Source organism: Pleurodeles waltl, chromosome 8 (genome assembly GCF_031143425.1).
Source record: "Pleurodeles waltl isolate 20211129_DDA chromosome 8, aPleWal1.hap1.20221129, whole genome shotgun sequence".
NCBI lineage: Eukaryota > Metazoa > Chordata > Amphibia > Caudata > Salamandridae > Pleurodeles > Pleurodeles waltl.
Window position 1 is genome coordinate 771361459 of NC_090447.1, and position 22653 is coordinate 771384111.

General features: G+C 41.9%; 1 protein-coding gene across 2 annotated transcripts in view; it reads right to left on the reverse strand.

Annotated features, from left to right (window-relative positions):
- The window catches only part of TUBGCP3 (tubulin gamma complex component 3), a 317898-nt gene that overhangs the window by 174467 nt on the left and 120778 nt on the right, over window positions 1–22653 (reverse strand). For both annotated transcript variants that reach the window (XM_069205019.1, XM_069205020.1), the window contains exons 5-8: window positions 19772–19983; window positions 14794–14966; window positions 14300–14418; window positions 9144–9269 (exon numbers count right to left, since the gene is read on the reverse strand). In XM_069205019.1, coding sequence (XP_069061120.1) covers window positions 9144–9269; window positions 14300–14418; window positions 14794–14966; window positions 19772–19983 — 630 coding nt within the window. The remainder of the gene's footprint in view (window positions 1–9143; window positions 9270–14299; window positions 14419–14793; window positions 14967–19771; window positions 19984–22653) is intronic.

A 22653-nucleotide genomic window follows, 5' to 3' on the forward strand; every position in this document is an offset into this window, starting at 1 on the left:
AGGAACGGCTGTTTGATGGTGAAAGCCTGAATGTCACTGACTCTTTTTGCCGAAGTAAGAGCTAACAGTAACGCTGTTTTCCATGCGAGGAATTTTAGGTCAGCTTTGTGGATCGGCTCAAAAGGAGCTTTCATGAGTTGCATCAACACAACTTTCAATGACCATAGAGGCGGGGGTTTCCTAATTGGCGGGAAGACCCGAAAAAGGCCCTTCATAAATTGTTTGACAATTCTTGTGGAACACAAAGAGAGTCTATCTGGTGATCTGCGGTATCTGGAGATTGCTGCCAGATGTACCCGTATGGAAGAATATGCAAGTCCTGATTTTGCCAGGAGCAGGAGATATGGAAGTATCTGTTCCGGAGTAGAAGATAAAGGATGTATATTTTCCGCTGCACACCAAACACAAAACCGTTTCCATTTAAGTCTATAGGTTTTGTTGGTAGTGTCAGCTCTAGCTTTTGCTAAGATGTCTCTACACTCTGGGGAGATTTTGAGATTTAAGTATTCATTGTGTTCAGGAGCCAAGCCGACAAATGAAGAGACGACGGATGTGGGTGTGTGACTTGTCCCTGGTGCATCGTTAAAAGAGTCGGACTCTGTCTGAGTGGTAGATGTGGTCGTTCGGAGAGCATGAGGAGCTCCGTATACCATATTTGTCTGGGCCATCTGGGAGCTATGAGTAGAAGTCGACACCCCTCCGTCTTCATTTTCCTGATGACTCTCGGAATGAGCGGGATCGGAGGAAAAGCGTAGGCATAAACTCCTGACCATCTCATCGAAAACGCATTCCCCCACGAATCTTTTTGGGGAAGCCAACTTGCGTAGAACTGGCATTTCTTGTTCTCGAGAGTGGCAAATAGGTCTAAGTTTGGTTTGCCCCATAAATAGAAACAGGCCATTGAGAGTTTTCTGGTCTAGCTCCCACTCGTGATAAGGAATTACTGTCCTGCTCAAGGTATCTGCTAGAACATTGATCTGTCCTGGCACATGCTCCGCTTTTAGTGAAATATTGTGTTTGATGGCCCATGTCCAAATTTGTTGGGCTAGCTGCGAGAGTTGTAGGGACCTTGTGCCTCCTTGCTTGTTTAGATAAAACATGCTGGTCATGTTGTCCGTCCGGATTAAGACGCTTGAACATTGTATCTTTGGCAAGAAAGCTTTTAGAGCTAAGTGTATTGCTTTGAGTTCTAGATAATTGATGTGGAGCTGGCTCTCTTGCTGATTCCAGACTCCGCTGATTTGCAGGTCCTGGCAATGTGCACCCCATCCTTCGAGAGAGGCATCCGTTGTTACTATGTAACTTGGTGTTTGAAGAAGAAAAGACAGCCCTTTTGAGAAATTGGTTGGAGTTCTTCATTAGAGGCGTTATGCGAATCTTGTCTTCGAAGGAGCCGAGGACCTGTGTCCATTGTATGTCCAATTGCTCTTGCAGAGGTCGCATATGGAGCCTGCAATCTGGGACTAGCAGAATGCACGATGATATCATTCCGAGCAATGATTTGTAGATGCGGACTGAAACGAACTTTTTTCTGGATAGGTTGTCTGCCAACGAGGTTAACTTTTGTTTCCTCTCGTGTGATGGGTACGCTTTGCTGCGTACTGTGTCCAAAATTGCTCCCAAGAAACTCAATTCTTGTTTGGGGTATATCTGAGATTTCTGGTAGTTGACTACAAACCCCAGGCTGTGTAACAAATGAAGGCAATAGGAAATATGATTTGTTACTTGGAATTTTGAGGGTGCCTTTATAAGCCAGTCGTCCAGGTAAGGGAAGACCTGGATACCTGCCTGGCGAAGATGTGCTGCTACTGGAGCTAGCATTTTTGTGAAGATTCTGGGGGCTGATTTGAGACCGAATGGTAGAACCCGGAATTGGAGGTGCATACTTCCTACCCTGAACCTTAAAAATTTGCGATGGTTGCGATATATGGGGATATGAAAATAAGCATCCTGGAGGTCTAGGGATGCCATCCAATCGCCCGTGTTTAAGAGACGCAGGACATCCTGCAACGTTACCATCCTGAACGATTGTTTCTTTAGAAACTTGTTTAGTGCTCTCAAGTCCAGGATGGGGCGCCAGTCTCCTGAGGGTTTCTTGAGAAGGAAAAACCGGGAATAGAATCCCTTGTTCCTTTGAGATAAAGGGACTGGTTCTATTGCTCCTTTTGTTAGCATTATCCTTACTTCCCTGAGAAGTTGGCTCAACCTCAGAGGCGGTGTACCCGATGGAGGGACACTCGGTGGTGTTTGGATAAATTCCAGAGTATGACCTCTGGTCACCACATCTAGTACCCATCTGTCCGATGTTATAGCCTTCCACTTGGGGAAATAAGAATTGATGCGACCTCCGACCTTCAATATTGATTGGGGAGGTGTTGAGATTATCCGCTGGTCATTGCTTTCTGCCTGTATCTCTTGCTCGGGCAGCTCCTCTTCCTCTAGCCGGATGTTTGTAAGCTGCGGCTGGTGGTAATCGATAATGCTGCTGTTGTTGATGGTGCTGATGTCCTGGTCCTGTGGAGGAAGATGTATATTGTGACCTGTATTGTTGGTATCCACCTCGAAAGGAGTAATTACCTCTACCCCTTGCTCCACGAAAAGGTAGTTTTTTATATTGCAGGGTACCTAGGGATTTTGCCGTATCGGTATCCGTCTTGATAGCCTGCAGCATATCATCGACATGTTTGCCAAACAAACTCTCTCCATCGAAGGGCATGTCGAGAACACGAGTCTGGACTTCTGGTCTGAATGAAGTAGCTTTAAGCCACCCTTGTCTGCGCAGGACTGCTGCTCCAGCTAATTGTCGAAAGCCAGTGAGGGAAATATCTATTGCACTGTCTAATATCTCTGCGGAAACCCTTTCTCCCTCCTGCAAGACCTTTTTTGCCTCCACCTTGAGATCTTCTGGCAGTGAATCTACAAAAACGGACATGTCTGCCCACATCTGCCGATCGTACCTTCCCAGGATGGCAAGGGAATTTGCCGCCTTGACCGTTACTGCAGCAACCGAGGAGAATTTCTTACCGATATTGTCTAGTCTCCTTCCCTCTTTGTCTGGGGGAGACGCAATAGGTGTAGAGGGGTTTTTGGATCGTCGTTGAGCCGCCTGTGATATAACCGAGTCAGGTTTCGGTTGTGAGACTAAACAGGCCGGAGAATCATCTGGGGCCTTGTATTTTTTCTCTAGCCTTGGCATTTGTGAAGGCACTGTTGCCGGGTTTTTCATTGCCTTCAAACCCTCCTGCCATAAGAAATCCACAATAGGTATGGCTCTTAGAGATCTCTTTGATGGCTCTTTAAAGTCATACAAAAAACACTCAGTTTCATGGGAAACAATTTCCAGGCCAAAACGTTTCGCCGCTCTCTCTATGATATTATGGAAACCTCCTATGTCTTCTGGAGGAGAATCCACTGGAGCTACTGGAGGTGGAGATGGTGTGGGAACGAGATAGTCGTCCCATTCACTAGCCGCTGAATCTGCTAGCTCGCCCTCTTCCCTTTCGTCGTCCGACGAGAGGTAAGCTTCCGGAGTTTGGCTAGTTACAGGTCTACTAGCCTGTGGCGTTTCGGAAACATTAGTAGTTTGAGCTTGCTGGTAACTCTGAGGTCTAGGTGGCGTGGACTGAGTTGACGGTGGGAACCTTTTATAGTAGTCCTTCAACATATGTTGTAAATCTGTCACTAATGTGCTAGGCATAGCTAGAGGCGATGGTTGGTTTGCCTGTGGATAAGATGTTGAAGCATAACTATGCTGGTAATGTTGATCCTCTTCTTCATCAAACTCTTGACATTTGACATTTAGTTGGGACGGGCTACTAGCTGCCCCAAAAATTCCTTGAACGTCATCATCCTCATCGTCTAAAAGATGTTGCGGTGGGTATGGCAGCACCTTACTTGGTGATGTATGCATCAGCAAAATGTCAGATGGCTTGTCCCCTATATTAATAAGGGAAAGGGGTAAGAATCTGGTGGAGTCCTCATGATGGTATGAGGAATGAGCTGGTGAAATGTCCAAAGGTTTGTAAACTGTTAATGCTGTGGTGATCGTCGGATCCATCGTCGCCGGTTCCCTCGTCGCCGGTTCCCTCGTCGACGGTTCCCTCGTCGACGGCTCCCTCGTCGACGGTACTGTCGTCAACTGTACTGTCGTCGACGGGTCTCTCGTCGACGGGTCTCTCGTCGACGCTTCCGTCCATGACTGCGTCTTTTCCTTAGTCGACGGTCCCTTCGTCGACGGGTATTTTAGCGACGACGGTCGCTTCGCCGACGTAGTTTGCGTAGATGGGAGTGCCCTGGATGATTTGTGAACCCAGGAGGCCTCCGCTGTCGACGATGTGGTTGCCGACGAAGCTCTTTTGAAGATTTTTGCAGTAATAATCGTCGTCGATGACAAAGGCGACGACGTCAATCATCGGTGAGGATGGTGTTGTGAACGTCGACGATACCGTGGTCGCTGTTACCGTCGACACTGTCGTCGACGGGGCGGTCGTCGACGGTTGTTTTTTCACCAAAAAGAGTTTTTCTGACTCTTTTTGTGGTGACAGAGACAGGGATGGTTTCTTTGAGGTGCTTTTCCGGTGTAACGGCGTAGTAGGTTCTGAATGAACCTTTTTTGGTCCATGTTTAACTGCCTCTTCAGTTAAGACTTGTTTAGTCTTTTTGTGCATTTTTCTTGGTGGTTCATCCGCACCTCTATCTCTCTCACCTGTTCTTTTCTGAGGGCGAGAAGTTTGTGGTGACTCTTCGCTGTCTGATGAAGGATGCTCTAAGGCTTTCTGTTTTTGCAGCCATAAGAGAAGTCTACCCTCTCGGTCTTTGAGGGTTTTTTGACTAAAGGTGCGACAGATTTTGCAGTCTCTCACCTTATGGTCTGGATGAAGGCAGTAAATACACTTCTTGTGGGGGTCATCAATATGTAGTCTCTTCTTCCCACAGTTGTCACAGTCTCTGAACAGACCCTTCTTTGCCTTTTCAGACATAGTAAAGTTGTAACTAGTTTCCTGAGAGAAAAAACAATCTTCAGTCAGAAAATAGGAAAAAAACTGAGCAGAGCTCAGGGAGACTCCCTTCACACGACGTGCGGTAGAAAATCTGAGGGAATTCAGCCTCTGTTGGGAGTGTTTGGGAGGGGCTGAATCCTGATTGGTTGATACTCAAGTTTGGGTCTTTTCACAAAACAAAGTGGATAGACTGTAAAATACCTTATGAGGCCTACTTGGGCCTACTGGTTTTATTTTTACTGACTTACTGCTTTTTATATATTTAAGTTTACCGTGAGGCTCCCACCTCGACGACGGGGATGATTCAAGCATGTGAATCTATGAAAGATCCAATACTGGAGAACTTCATTATCTTTTAACATGCCTAACCTGTAACTGGCAGATGGAGCTCACACCTTGGCCTGTCTGCCTTCCTTCCGTCTTCATAGCCAGCTAGGCACCAATCCTGTAGGAGAGGAAGAGGCCCCAGAACCAGTTTTGATTGCCTACAAGGAAGTTTTTACTCTTTTCCCTGGTCACTTTTCGAGGGTGAACCTACAGAAGAAAGATTATGCTGTCTTGGTTTTAGGTGGAGAAGGCACAGTGAGATAGTTCACCATAAAACACACAGGAAGTTTTGCAAAAGTGGGTTTGTTCACCAGCGGGAACCTTTACTCCATTGGGTAGGGAGTGGCCAGGAGTTTCCCCCACTAGGGACGGGACAGTTGGCTGGCTACCTGTTAAGCTACAGGCACACAAAAGCTGAAGTAAGCCCACTTTCCTCGAAGGGCCCAGCTCACCAGTGTCCAGTGGACCTGCCCTGAATCATGTTGGTGGTGTCTGCTGGAGTGAGCCCTGAATCCCCAAACCTCCCCCCTCCAAGTACTGCTTTTTAGGTCCTAGAAACTTGGCTGGTGACAGAGTGCACTCCTCCTGCCCAACCCTAAAACCTGAGACTTATACATTTTGGACCAAGATCAACTTTAAGCCTATCTGCTCAGGGCATGGCAAGTCTGACTTTGCAGCAGCTCCAGCTATTTTCCACTCTGCAGCTGCAAATCTGATTCAGCTGGCCGGTCGCCAACTGGCACCTGATGATGTAGAGCCCTCTTCAACTACAGCCTTGTCAAGCTTCCAGAAAATAGTTTTAAGTCCAAAGGGAGCATTCGTCACTGAGCCTGATTTTTTTTATGTTGCTAAGAACTTTGGCACCTGTTTGAGGCATCTTCATGTAACTTTCGAAAAACGTGCTCTTTTTTTGCCTGGTTTGTGCATGGAAAGTTTCGGGGTGCTTCGTCAAGCAGATACAAAGAAAAAGGGGGGTCCCAATACACAAAATCTCCATGCATTTTCCATGGACTTCTTTAGGTGGGGCTTCAGCGAAAATAGCTGAACAATACTAAACCAAATTTGGCAAGATAGTACATCTTGTTCCACAGACTGCTTTTTGTGATTTGGTATAAATTCACTTAGTAGTTTTTGAGGAATTAAGGTTCAAAATGTATATATATCTGGACAGCTGGTTTCCAGTAATGCTCTGATAGGCCATCTTAAAGGAGACTAGTCAATCCTGATTGGTTGGTTTCAACCTAAACAACATATTTGGGCACAGGGACTTGGTCACCAATCCCAGAACCCAAAAAGACCATTAGTAATTTGGATTTTTTTCCAATATCATTATCTTTACTTTAAAAGTTTTAATTTAATTTATGATTTAATTCTATTTTTTTTAATTTGCCTTTCCTTAAACTTGGTTTTCTATGTTCTGGTTTCCTCCAAAGTGCTTTCTCAATTTTCATGTGTACATTAACTCACATACATCAGTCCAGGACCTTTTGCTTAAACTCCATGACTAAATAGGTTAGAGCCCAGAATCAATGTGCCATCCTACATTGGAAAAGCAGTGTGAACTACAAGAGAGACTTTAAAGGCCTTTACATTCATTAGAATTGAAGTGATGGCATTACGCTTCAAAACAAAATAGAGCTTTGAACTGTTATGTATTTAGGTCAAGTGCTGAACATTAATGTGAACATCAACATTAAATATAGCCATTTCAAGACTCAGGGACTTGGTTACCCGTGCCAGAACCCAAAAAACCCTCAGTACCCCTAAACTCAACGTTTATAGTAATTTGGATTTTTCCCTTAAAATTATCTTTACTTTAAAAGCTTTCCTTTAATTTATGATATAATTTTATTTCCTTAAATTTGTCTTTTCTTAAACTTAGTTTTCCATATTTTGGTTTACTCCAAAGGGTTTACATTAATTCTCATTTATCAGACCGTGACCCCTGCTTAAATTCCATGACTAAATAGGTTAGAGCCCACAGTCAATGTGCCACCCTCATAAGAAAGGTAGTGCAGGCTGAGTGAAAATAAGAAAATGCAGAAGGGGCAGGGGGAGCACACTCGGGACCTAAAGGACTTGATGGGGGTGGAGGGTCCCAAAAGGATCCAGACCCTCTTTTTTTTGGCTGGTCACAACATGGAAAACATGCTGTGGCAGCCGTTACAGGACTCTGGGATATGGACCCCACTGAAATGCATTGTGGTGAATGGCAAGTTTTGAGGATCACAAAAAGGACCACATATTGAGGGTGATAACAGATTTAAGTTACATTAGTAATAATTTGTTAGTGGTACCATACTAATTTTAGGAATTGTGGTGTGTTCTAAGGTGATGTTACCCTGTGAAAAATGCCAACCTGCTGCTGGGATTTCATGAAACATGTTTGAGAAAAAAACTGCTTTCTCTCAAGAGGCTAAATTAGAGCATATTTCCTGTAAATTCACACTATCGTTCACAGCCATGTAAGAATGAAGTCCAACATTCTCAGAAAAACATGTACTTCCATGAGGGGCAGGCTGTTATTTGATTACCCTTTGTTCTAGTGCAGCCTCCCAGAGAATTCGAAAGAACAACTAGTCTCATTTAAGACCAACGTGTGGCACACCTGAAGCCATCTTGACTGAATGAAACTAGTAAAACTTAAGATTTTATTTTAAAAAGGAGCTAAATGAGGGGTTTTAATTCTGTCATAGAATGTGTGGTGAGTGCTGTAGAAAGCAAAACTAGGTCATATGTTAAATATGTTCTCAAATATCTGGGGCGATCGTCTTCCTGCTGTTGCACGGCTCAGGAAGTCCAGTACACATTTGATAGACTTCATAATTCTGACGTGTGCTTCTTTACAATGTGGCCATTTAAATGCATCTCAATTTAGCACATTACATCATACAATTGCACTGAGTGGCAATTGTTAGAAGTGCTAAGATTTGAATCATGAACTTTCAAAATATTCACCTCCCCATCGTCAATGCCTTGATGACGATTTTATTTAACCAAAAGCAAATCGGATGTCTTTCGCCCTCAATACGTAGTAGAGGGTGTACTATGGATGGAGTAACATTAGAGTCTTTAGCCTTTTGTGCTGCGCACACCCAGAACAGATGTATATTGAGGTGCTCTCGCGTAATTAGGGAAAAGGATGTATTGTGAAAAAATGCAATTGCCTAGGATCACACAATGTAGTCAAGTGGAAGCCTGGATTGATACGAGTTTGCCTGGTTTCCCGTTGTGCAATTCACCACTAAGCTGTTATCTTGTTCGCTCTCCCGTTTTAGGTCAAACCTTATTGTGTGATCAGTTTTTTTTAAGGCATTATATCAGAGGACTGTGTAAATGCATCCGGGCTCTGCATGTTTCACAAGTATTGGTGGTGACAGTGCTTGGAGTGGTTGATATTTTAATACATAAAACAAAATGAAAACTAGCGCACTCACTCTTGTTCAGCGCATTGAGACAGTTTGTTCCACCTAGTTAAAAGTCTTTATTCATAATTCATCCACCAACGCATGACCCACGCAACATTGACTCTTATTTCCATTCATCTAGTCAATGATTGGACAATTCCTTATAATGAAAAATATGTAGCAACCTAAGGCATTTTTCTTTAAAAAAACGAAAGTCTTGGGGTACAACACCCAGAAGTTTGAAGGTTCGCTGCACAACGTCCCAGGGCTGCTTTTGCTTTCGAGTCGGCTCTGGACTTAAACTTCTCATACATCAAACAGGAAACAGGTGGGGTCTCCACAAGTGAGCCACATTACACGAATAAACGATAACTCAAATAGAAAGTGTATTTTTACTTGACTACCATACCTGTCCAACAAGCCCAAATGACCGGTCCAGGCTCCTCTGATCAGCGTATTTTCTTATTTTATTATGCAGCCAGCCAAGCTCTGCAAGCCTACTCGTCGTATCTTTTAAAGATTTGGAAACTGCAATCTGAAACATATGAGAGAGCGTAGTTTAAATATTACATACATTAGATGTGAAATGCTTATACTTAACAATGCTGCATTAATAATCATAAAATATTATTCGCTTGGATGTATTTTAAACATACTTATAAGTGTGAAGTTATCATTGTACATATATATATTAATGTCGATTATAAGAAATAATTGCTTGCATTATGATTAATTGAATATGTTAACACCTGCGAAGATTGCATAGGCCTTAAGTTAGAGTGAGCCGAAAACTTAGCTGTGTAGCTCTCATATTAAAGCATATTTTTCTGTTTTCCAGGGTGCTGATTCGCAAAAAGCCATGACCCAGCATGTGTTCTTTTCTTTGTTTTATGTTGCAAGTTAGGTTTCTTCTCATCTGCATGTTAGCCGCTTTAGTATAAGTTTTATACGTTTTCGCAACAATATTTGAAACACTCAAGGACAGTCAACCATGGAAAAGAGAACTTTTGACCTGAAGAACGTGCCAAAGGATGAAGTAACCCCGGATGTGCCACCTACGAAAAACGTCAATTATGAAGACCAATCAAAGTGTTATAAATTATCATGGGGTGACAATTGAATTACCTAATGTATAATATGATAGGTTAAAGATAGTGGGGTATAGCGATTATCCAATAGAATTTTGGGGGAAGGTATTGCGAAAAAGGGATAAAAACTCATGACACAGAAGACTCGAGAGAACTAGGTAGGGAATGATATCGATTGCATCCAGAAACTCTGTCACTCTGTTTGGTGATTTGAGACTTAAATAAACCATCCTCATCCATAGACTGCCCCTTACACTTTTCCTCCTTATGAGGGAAGTGTCCCCTGTCCCTTAGACAAAATAGATTGACGGCGATCTAACTGATGTCCTGAAGACGAAGACTGATCCTGTATGCTCGCTCATTCCGAGGAGGGTAATTATGACAATTGCTATCGTAATTTGTCTATCTGCTTTTCCTTTCTAGGTACCAACTGCTGTATTTTTGGATAGAGACCCTAGTTAGATGTTTTCTAAATTAGTGTTCTAAATTGTTTTGCATGAAGTCCAACATGCTGTTGCTAATTAGTGGTTAGATTAGGCGGTCATCTTGACTGACGCAACAGACGTGACTGACTTTGTGCTATGCTGAACTAAGACGTATATGATGTTCTATGCATTCTGATCTGTGAATATCTTACATTGGTGCTTCTATGTTTGTGATCTTTGCATTGTCGAAATCTCGTCACAGTTGCCATATCGTGACTATGCTCTTTTGCTTCTTGGTTTTGAGATTGATACTCTTATTGTTAGATTGTAATCAATAGGGAATAAAATTCATAAAATTTCAATAAAGGTGTGGTTATTCGTGACTGAAAGGTCATGGTTGCGCCGACAGTTTAATTAATGTCTAAGGTAAAGTATATTGTGGTGGTATATGTTGATAATATCATTGATATATTGCTTGACATATTGATCAGTTATCTCGTTCTACGGTGTCTCACCACTGGGTCAAAAGATTCATCGGCATAAAACGAGTCCTAATGTGTATAAATTGACAAAGGGACGCGTTAACACATACATTCATGGACAAAATAAGATTAGGTTCCGTGTAGCTTTAAACAATCGCTTCCAGGTCTGATCACAAGGTGGCAGCAAAACAAAGAGCAACAGATGTTCGACTTGTCAATTCTAGTCGCTCTGGGGAGTTGAGTACAGTGAGGAAGGGGGCGGGAAGCAGCAACCTTGCCTAGATGGGGTGACATACAATGGAAAGCAGGAAGATATGAAGTTGCCTCAACAAGCAGATATCGAGTTTTTGTGTCCTACAAAACAGATCTGCCGGGAGAGAATGAGGCACTCTTTCCAAGGTATCTAGAGCCGATGACATTTTTCGTGGGAGCGAAATCCACAGAGACTGCGGACTACCCTAGGAGAAGTGATGAAGTCTGTTATTTCACTGCTTTACAGCAGCTCCCAGTGGGATGGCAGTGCAATAAGAGACAGCTCACACAAGTGCCACTGCAATGAAGTCCGCTTCCAGTGCGATGCCACTGCAGTGACCACATAGCCCTGACTGACGTCACTGCAGGCGAACAGTTCATAGAGTAATATCGCTGCAGTATACCACAAAAACTGATATCATTTAAGTCAATTACAGCACTGAGCGCTTTATAAATATACTGAGGACAGTTCCCAGTGTGACTTCACATTATTGGAAGAGTGCAGTGCGAGGAGAGTAGTGGGCAGCTACTTGTGGACACAATGACTTTCAACACCATCGTCCATGCAGGAGGGACGCACACCATAAAAACCTCGCCTGGTCTTTGCTGACACAATCCTACAATTGGTTAAATTCTACCATAGCAATGAACAGCATATTGTTGCAATAGGAACTACCAGGTTAAGGACACTCACTATTGTCCTCAGAATCCTGTACCATCCTGGCATCCATCATTTTCAACCTCCAAGTGGAAGCCTTGGAGCCATCCTTACAGAGATCAATATCTACCAGGATGCTGACAATACGCAACTCTACATCAAAATATCCTCAACCAACAACATACAGAGACTCAAAGCTTGCGTCAAACGCCTCTAAACCTAGATGTCAGCAAACTACCTGTTGCTAAACTCCAAAAAGACCCATTTCATTCTGTTTAGCAACAATGACAAACATTCTGTGATGGCTTCCTAATGGAAATCTAACCGGTTTCACAGCCCAACTAAAGTAACGTAACAAATAGCTAGGATTCACCCTTGACTCGAACCTCACTCTAAAACACATAGCCAAGAATACCTAAACAGCTTGCTTCCAACTCTCTATTGTAAAAAAATATGAAACCTTTTCTTGGGGAAGACTTCAGAATGACAGTTCAAGCTCTGGTTCTCTGCCACCTTGACAGAGGCAACACTGTGCTCAAAGGCACCCTTGCTGCCCTGAGATACATCTTTCACACAGCACTACAGCTCATCAAGGGGCTGAAGAAATGTGACCACATGACCCTCATGGTAAAAGATCTACACTGGATCTTCTTGCAAGTCTACATCTGCATAAAGAGCTGCTGCATCATTTACAAGGCCCTCTACACCAAGCTCCTGGCCTACCTAGCTAACAACCTAACAATATCTTAAAGTCAACTCCAGATGACGACCTCCAACATCACCAGATTAGAGACTTAGCTGCACATAAGAGAAACAAGAAAACAAGGGAGTTTACACTTCCAAGGTCTGGAACCACATCTCTCAAACCATCAGACCAGCATCAACAGTATTCCAATTCAGGAAGAATCTGAAAACTCACCTCTTCAAGGAACACTATGTATCACGCAGTCTGACCTCTCAGAACTTCCACTAGCTTTACCTACTACTTCTGCCACCATGTACCTCCATTAGGGCTCTTACCCCTTTAAAGTGCCCCATTGCTACTAAGCCAGACAGACATACATACATACAAACGTTCAACAGTGTTTGGATCGGTCTTTGAAAGTACAGCAAGGTCCAGCTTTTAGTTAGCACTTTTTTTTTGCCAGTTTAGACTTCAACCGTATCTACTACACAATCGTTGACCGCCCTCGAAGACTGTCACCTTAAATCAGTACAAACTCACCTCAATCAAGGGAACACATCTTACCAACTGGAGAGTACTCCAATGCTACAAGTAAATCCACCCGTCAATCGTCAGCCTCTAGGGACAGCACCGTGGCCACAAGCAGCTATAGGTGCACCCCATGAAACACCAAGTTACCTAATTAACTTTGTACATAAGTACATATTGAACTGCTTTATTTTGGGGATAGTTCATCACTTTTGGAGACTCGATAATAGCAGTTGAGCATTTGTGCATGCTAACCCTTAAGTCTGCAACGCACCAGCAACCTTAGATAACCCATTGTCCACACCAGAGGTGAAAACACTTACAAGAGGAGATTTTAGTCCTTCAGAATTATGCAAGGAATCCTGAAGCTCACTTAGGCACTTCAAAGAACCGCATTGTTTCAAGTGATATTTATGTCCAAGCTCAACCAATGCAAATAACTAATGCTGGGTTTTTGGAAAAACAACACATACAATAGAGCAAATTGCAGTGTTCCCCAAACTACTGTCACAAAAAATGTGCTGTCAACAAAACAATAAGGATCCAGACACTCCGACTTACCAATAAAGAGTTCTAAGGCCAGAGCCGTGGTTCCTTACCTCAGCTTTCCCATAAAACCAGCTGATAACCCCAGAAGCTGGAACTAATATCTCCTGGACATCCACCAGCTGAAGTTCAAAGGTTCTGAAAGTAGATCTTTTCACAGCCATATACCCATCCAGTGGTATTTCATACCACTGTACCTCTACTTCAAGGCAGATTGTATCAAGCTCAGAAGGTATCCCACAAGTCTGCTCGAAGAATCCTAGACGTCTAACACACTGCAGTCTTTTACTCTGGACCTTCCTTAACTCTCCTGCTATCACACTCTTGCTTCTTTCCTCCTTTCAGATCTTGGAAGTGGCTTTAGGTTCCACAAATACAATACAAAGGAATACAGTTCAATTAAATAAATTACTACATTGTATCTGCAAAACCAAATGCAGTAACATATCTTTAAGGTTATCAACTGAGCAACTCAAGCACAGACAAGCTTAAAAACATGGCATACATCACATCTCTTGACAAAACACATCATATCAAATGACTCGTAGTAATCTACATGATTTCAACTTTCTGCTTCACACACTGTCAGAGCCACCAAAATGATCATCATATTGTTAAAAGCAAAACGGAACAATTCAAAATTAGTTTTAAGTTCATGGCAACATTTTCTTCTGCTAAAAAAGCAGATCCTTAAGTCTTAAGTATACTGCAAGTGAGTGGGGCTGTACAGCACCAAAACGGCAAGTCACACACTGCTGGTTATACAAATCCACACTTAAATCTCCACTTTGTGAAAACTACACGTACAGTGAAAGTATGCTTATTTTTCACAATATTATATCCAATATCATGCATGCATGGTGAAGTTTAAACTTTAAAAAAGGAATACATTTTGGCATACCTTTCCTTCAACTTTATAACAGTTTTCAGAATTGCACATTTTGATGAATTTACCATCGATTCCCTGGAAGACGTACAGAATGTCTCTCACAAGAAGGGCCTCTGTGATTTCGACAGACCCTAAAATGTAAAGCAAAAGTATACCTGCACTGAGATTGTAGATTGAACAATGCAGGCTACTAAATTTGAAGGTATTTGCTTTAAAAATAAAAAAAACCTGGCCCAATTTTAGATAAAAAAAATTCGAGATGCTACCAAAAAACAAACATTTCTCAGACAAATAAGTAGGATCCCACACTAACTTAAAGATGACCTCATCATCTAATGAGAGCTTTTAGGGGAACCCACCGTTCTATCAGGAGGGTTAATGAAAATACTGGACTATGATGAGTAGTAATATTCATTCTACATGTAAAGGATAGAAAGAAAGTGGGTTCTGGGTTAGTGTATGTTCTCACAGAATCCGAGATTAAGTTCCTATAAAATGTTCCTTACCATTTGTTTCTCCTTCTCGTCTTGTTCTTGGCACGCTGCGTATAAGGGTGTTTGGAAGAGCCTTTGAGGTAGAGGTCTGTAAGGAAGGCTGGCCAGCAGTCATGGTCCAGGCAAGGCGTGACCCTAACTGCTGTCTGAGGGAATCTCCCATTCCAGGGGTTTGATAGGATTGGCTAAAAAACAATCATAGTCTTTATTTTTTTGTTTCAATTATTACAAATGGTATATTAAAACAAAGACATTTCACAGTAGCACATGAAACCCCAGGAGATCCATCTGTTTGGACACGTACCTAGATTTAACTGCAAACAAATAAACCTAGTGACCACTTCATATCCAGTTTGATGGTGGGGGGTCTTGAGCAATACCTTCCGATCATTAGCAAAACCACTATCTCGAACTATTTATTCAAGGAAGAACTTTCACAATTGTCACTCGTTTAAGAAAGAAGAGGCCCTTACATTTATACTGTTAAATACCTACAACATTAGTAATGATAGAGTACTGCATATGTTATGTATATTTGGAAAGTGCACTATCACCTGTAAGCATAGCCTGGTGCTAAGCAGGTGTCTGAGCCTAGCTCTGGCGATGTTAGGATGGTTAACTGAAAAGCCAGGGCTTCAGCTTCTTGCAGAATTCAAGAAGAGAGGAGAAGGCTCTGGTGTGAAGTGGGAGGACGTTACAGGCTTTAGGAGCAATGTAAGAGGATGTCTGCCCTTCTGTTCTGGTTCATTGTATGCATGGGATGTGTCTGAGCAGGAGTCCTGCAGAGGAGAGGTGGCTGGACAGTTGGTGGACAAAGATTCAACTGTTCAGGTAGATGAGACCTAAGGTGTGTAGTGCCTTGAATGTATCTGTAAAGCGTTTGAAATTAGCATTTTTGTGTACAAGGAGCCAGGGGAGCTTCCTGAGGTGTGGTGTGATGCAAGGTCTGTGTGTGGAAGTTAAGGATGAGTCAGGCAGCTGAGTGCTGGATGGTTTGTAGTTTTCTATAGAGTTACTTGGTGATTCTAATATAGAGGGTGTGCCCGTAGCCCAACTTGCTGTTGACAAGGGCATGAGTGAGTTTGTCAAGCGCTGCTTGGGAGACATTTTAAGATTTTCCTCAGCATTTCCAGGAGGGGAAAGCAGGATGCAGTGACGGCCTGACTTTTGCAGTCATGACCAGGGTGCTGTTGATGATTACTCAGAGGTTTCTGGCGCGGGTGCTGGGTGTGTGTGTGTCAGAGTTCGGTCTCTTAACTGTGGAAGCCCCATAGTGAGGTGTTCTTCAAGAAGATTACTAGTTCTGTCATGTCTGTGTTGAGCTTGAGACAGTTGGCATTCATCCAGTTAGTGACTTTGATTATGTAGGCTATGAACTTGTTTCTTCTGTTGGGTGTATTGCTGAGAGGGAGAGTATGAGTTTTGTGACTTCGCAGTAGGAGATGTAGTGTGCATGGATGACTGGCCAGAGGACTCATGTGTGCATTGAAGAGTATGGGGCTGAGCGATAAACGTTGAGGTACTCAGTAGATGACTTTGTGGGATTCCAAGGAGTGTACATCCATTACAATTGTTTCATTAGTACTGTGCACTGCTGAATTGTGATTTCCCTTTATATCTACATTATGGCCAAACAGAAATATGGTGTGTGTATTTTCAGGGGGATATGGCATCCAAGCCACAAAACATCCACAAGTTCAGAGCAGAGGAGAAAAAAAAAAAAAGAGATGAGGCAGAGGTTCCAGTAAAGACCAAATAACTCATATGCACGGCTCACAGTGTTAATGTAGTATGTGGTTATCCAGTGTGCTGTCAAGCAAACAACATATTCTATTAAAACAGTCATTTATCACACTTCCGAATAGGACCTCGCACAATTGAAGGAAATCCCCAAACTAGACTACTTCCACAATATGCATCCCAGCAATCTTACTGATCAGAACAAGAATGAACAGTTACCAGAAACAGATTAGTATCGAACTTAAACAAGAACAAAGATAGCCTAGCTTTTACTCAATTACTAAACAAAACATGTGGACATAGATAGTAAGAAACTTGTGCCGTTCTGACATATACTTAAAATCAAAACCACTCTTTGCACGGACTTTGATTTTATAATATTGCAAGCTCCTAATGAGTGAACAGGTAACTGGTCTGGCTCTCTAACAGAAACCATTTCACAATAGTGTGGAGGATACAACAGCTACCATGCATAGGGCTAGGTCTCATGGGCTCATCTTTACCACAAGCAACATTTACATGGGCTAACGCTTCATTTTGGATCAGCCAGGACAGTGATCCTGGTACAGTGCTATGCAGTGCACAAGGTAAAACCAATTACCTGGCCCCTCCACTCGCTTTAAGACCAAATATGTGCTGACTCTAATTCAACCTTCTTGCTACTACCTACATCCAGCTTCTACCCTAACCCCCATCAAGCCCCCCAAATACAGTGCTCAAGGATGTTAGCTCAAAACAAATCATACATATTTAGCCTACAAATTAGTAGGAAGACCCCGAACACAGGAACGTGGCATGCAAAGAGTGGTCCCCAACATATACCATAATGTTTTAAGTATAATGGCACATGTACAATCCCGAAGATAACACTTAAGGATAAATTAGTGTTGATCATAGTTCTACCGACTTGTGGATTTAGAACTACTTATCTAACAATACAAAACATAAAAAAAACATAGCCCTGAAGAAGATGAAGGTAAACTCTAACGGCAAAACACTTGTTAGCTAGAGGATTTATGAAGAACTCTTGGAAAGTATGAAATCATGAAAAGTCAGAATCAAGACTGACTGCTTGCTGTTCATTGTGCTGTTTGAGTGCTTTAAGGACATTTTGTACAATTTGGCCTTGTTCCATTGAAGTCTGTGGGTGGCCACTACACCCTTTCTGGGCACTACTTTGTAAATGTGTGCCAAATATAATCAGGCCAGCCTTGCTTCCTCTTGATCCCACAAATTACTTCACAGCATGCTTCTTAAAAAACAACTGACAGTCTCGCATGTAAAAGGAACAGGACCCACTGATCAAGTAAAGCGCAGACAACTAGACAATGTTCAATACGCAAAAGCAAGACCGATGCATCTTCAATGTACAGTTATCTAGGTTGTGCCTCCATCTCCACTTGGCAGCATGGCCAAACCACATGTTGTTCAGAAAATCATTTATAAAAATGCATCCAAACCAGCCTTGTGTACACTCTTTACATATCATATTCATGTATCTAAGTGAACATTTTTCATTCATAAACGTGTGTACCATGCATTCAACTACATGTGTATAACATTTGGTTGATAGTAGTTTGATAGTGCATCAAATATTTATATATATGTAATCATATGGTTTATAATACGTGACATAATTCAGTGAAGTTGAAAGGAGATTAGTATGTTAATTTTGCATTTTAAATCATTCTGCAAAAGACCTGCCCTTTCCAAATAACCAAAGAAGTGTATTTAAACGTGACACAGACATGTATTGTGCAGATAGGAATCTTCAATTTCTTGACACACTTGGCCTGTGCAAGTTGTAGCTGCAAACATACTCAATGAAGGCTATCGGTTCTTCAAGCCAGCTTTACCTTATCAACTCACTATGGAATGTCACAACAGAAACACGAAAACACTTTATCAAATTACCAAACAGGCCTGTTTGGCTAAGGTATGTGGGATAGAGACTACTTAAACTCACTGGCACTCCTGGTGCTAAATCAGCTTAATTAGGGCTAGAAGGGAGAGGACAGTAAACACAGACTGATTTCATCACACAACCAAACAAACTTGCTGTCAAAATGTTGCAATTATTTTATTTTGCATTTTAATTAAAGTCTTTGCCACTCTTCTGTTTGTTTTCATAGTTTTATCTATACACATTATATCTCCAATAGATTATGGCACTGGTTTTAATAAAATCTTAGTATATTGTGGATTCTTAAATTTGTCAATCAGTTGATAAAGTACTTCAGAGCTCACTGATAGATAAATAATCGTGTAAGTCTCACAGGACTGTTCGGTGCCCAGAATGCACCATCCTTAGGTAATGCGCAGGTGGTTTGCGGGCTGCATTCCATTACACACACCTTATCTTTAATTGTTATTAACACTGCACTTGGCAAGAGGGTCGCCTGGGTCTGAAACTGCGCCATATTTTGCTGAAGAGTGCCAAAGTGCATTCCCTGGAAACAATCAAATGATGTCAGACAGAGAATCAATTGCATACAATAACCAGGCCCTTTCCTCACTAACCCCTATCAGTTTAAAACATGTCTATTCTCTACCGAATGCGAGCTTACTTCCAGTCCCATACACAGCAAAGTCTGTCATTCAAGAATACTCTAGAAATAAAAAAATAATGAACCTGAACTTCTAACTACGGCCATCTAAGTGTGTGACCTTTACTACACCCTAAATCACATTGCTCAGTGTCCTTCTACAGTACAAATTATTTTTTGTATGCTTATTGCACAAATAAAAATGCGAGATAATTCATACAATAAAATAAACTGTGAAATGGAAGAACACTGATATTGTTATTCTGATGGCATTTTTATAGAACGCTGCATGAGTTAGGTTGAAATGAGAGCAAAAACAAAAAAACTGATGGAAAGTGATATCTAATAATGCGCTTCGACAATCACTATAGTACACTGTCACCCTTGAAGGATTTCAGAAGTACTGTAACGAGCACTACAAATAAAGAAATAACTGCAATCAAGTTTTTCTGAAGGTGAAATGCCAACGGAAGATTTTTTTTTATCTCTACGGTCCAAAAAAAAAAAAGACTATAGGCAAAAGTGAAATTAAAGCAGTCGGCAAACATTTCCACTCATAGGTAAAAATATACTTAGTGTCCCATCCTACAATGTACAACTTAAATAGGTCCTAGGAAATCCAGCAGGGTCCGTGGATGCTGCCGTTTACCCTCCAATGTTGGCCTGACATGGCAGAACCCCAGACTGTCAATTGGGTTACATACCCCGGAAGGAGGGACGGTGGTGTTGGCGTAGGACCATTCAAGGTGTGCACGTTGATGCTGCTGATCCCGCTGCTCCCCATGCTTCCTGAGCTCTGTGCAGACTGCACGCCCCTGTCCTGGTAACTTAAAGGCAGGCTCTGAGGTCGGGCAAAGTAGTATGGCGTGGAATGTGCATCCCGTGGCAAAGCCTGGGCAAATAGCGTGGTATAACCCTTACAAAGAAAGAAATACATAGTTAAATGAAGCGAAAATGCACTAAACGCTGTTCATTTTTTCATATTTGAAAACTAAAACGGCTCGATTTTCAATACATAAGTCAAATAAATATAGAATTTACCAATCAGTCTACAAAAACAGTTCTAAGGTACCTTAAAAACATACCAAAAGGTACATATATCTATTTTACTGTAAAAAATGTATACTTGTGTATATGAAACAGGCACATTAACCATTTCACCTCAACCAGCCAGCAACCCACAAACGTATGCCTTCTTTCTGATGCAATTCATCTACAGTGCTCCAGGACTGGGACTTTAATTAAAATGTTACACATGAAAAAGCCATACATATTACAATTGACAACGTACAGTGAACTACGATCGTCGGAGGTACTGTGAATACAATGAATATGTATATCTGTTTTTAAGGGGATTTTGCCATCGTATTGAGATGTTAAAATATATATTAAAAATTAATGATGGACACGTTTTCTAAGTACATCACAACTATTTAACTTGTCTGTCACTTCTATACAAAAGTACGTTCAGCTGTCAGTAGCCTCTAGGGTAGTTCCCTCTGCTTCGAGGAAGGGAAAACAGTTTCCCCATTAACAAAGAAACCCAACTTAGACTGGGAGAATGTTGACAGTTACCAACCAATGACTCTTATGCCTGTTCTTGGTAAAACCATAACAAAGTAGTCGCCAAGTAATAAACACAAAAACAACAAGTGATGGACGGAATGCTGAACATTGTCAAACATTCACCTCCAGTACAGTGATCTGGGCCTAAATCCATCGTTTTTTTGCTGCCCATGCCGTTCCAGTTTGGACCCAGCCATAGGCAAATCAGTCTTGACCCTGCTCCCCATGGGAACAGTCCAGCCCGAACTGCTAGGCCAGGTCTTCTCTGGACTGGAAACAAGCATCCTGGGACCAGTTTTGGGGTTTCACCCCTCGCCAAGTAATACACAACAAGAGGCACTCATTATGTTTACACACTTTAACAAATAGTGCTATGAAATCAGTGTTTGGAAAGGAAAAACAACATCCCATAGATTTCTGGAGAAATGAGTTAAACAAATATTAAGATAAAATACAAGTGAACTTCAAATGTATACTCCAATGTCCTGTAATTAAATGCCAGTATCCAAATCCAATTCAATTGGTGCTGATAAAAGTTGTCATATATGTTGTTCCGATCTATTCCATAACCAAGTATCAATGTCCCAAACAGTTCAATCCATACTCAACGGCACTTTCCATGTATATTGTTCAAGGTTATCCTCACGGCCAATTTTAACCTCACAGCCAACGCGCGTTTCGTCCAGGGATTGCCCCGTTGACTTTGTCAAGGCTGTATATAAAGTTTACAGTTTTTCACAGTAATTCAAGTATTGAGAGTATATCTCGTTGTTACTAAGTCCAAGTGTACTCTGCTTCAGAAGCGCACATTATCTTAGTGTTAATGACATCCGATCGTAGGAAAAGTGAAGAAAATGTATTCAGAATGTGGTGTCCCGAACGCGAGTACGCGTCGGACTGTCTTCCCGCCTTTGTCAAGAACTGCAATTGAATTGGAATTGGATACTGGCATTTAATTACAGGACATTGGAGTATACATTTGAAGTTTACTTGTATTTTATCTTAATATTTGTTTATCTCATTTCTCCAGAAATATATGGGATGTTGTTTTTCGTTTCCAAACACTGATTACATAGCACTATTTGTTAAACTGTGTAAATATAACGAGTGCCTCTTTTTGTTTATCGTTATGTGCTGTGTGGATTCCCACACAGTTAGGGCTTAGGGGTGGGGTCCTTCAAGGGTGCACCGTGTGTTGATTTTAGATTCCATTCGATATTTACCTCATTGCCTCGAGCGCCAATTGTCTCCCATTAGATTACACCCGCATCGAGTTAGTCGCCAAGTAACCACTAATCATGTTCTTGGAAAAAATCATATCCTGGATGATTGGCAAGTCCACTACAATTATTAACCACCGAAGAACTTACAACTCATTCTGGACAAGAGTGATACAGTGGTCTGGATTAAGCAGGATCTCTCTGTGGCCTTTGATATGGTGGCTCAATTCATTCTGAGCAATCGATGAGAGAAACGTTATCGCTGACCCTGCACTATGCCGATTACAATCGTTGTTAGACACAAACAAGCAGCGATGATCTAGTCCTTCAGCTCAGCGGATACTTTGGTTACCCTAGGAGACTCACAGGGATCCTCTTTCTCACTGCTGCTTAACATCTGCAACCGACCACTCGCAAACTTACTACATTCTTTGGCTGCACGGCATTTCCTTAAGCAGATGCTGATTATTCGACTTAAAAAAAAAAAAAAACACTGTCACCTGATTTGCTATCCAGCCTGCATGACTGTTTTTAAGCAATCCAGTAATGGATAACTTTCAATTTTCTAAAACAAATTGCTAACAGAACAGAGATCTGGCTATCTGCGAAAAACAAGGTCGCTGGAATGACTCCGTATGGTCCACTTGCTGAAACCGGGACATTGTCCTTTATATAAAGTTAAATATTTAGGATTTCTTAAGGACAGCGCACTATCACCCAGGTAACAATTCAATTCAATTCAATATGGGGGGTCATGTTCTTCTCACTAAGCCTCTTAAATTGCAGACTACTGTACATAC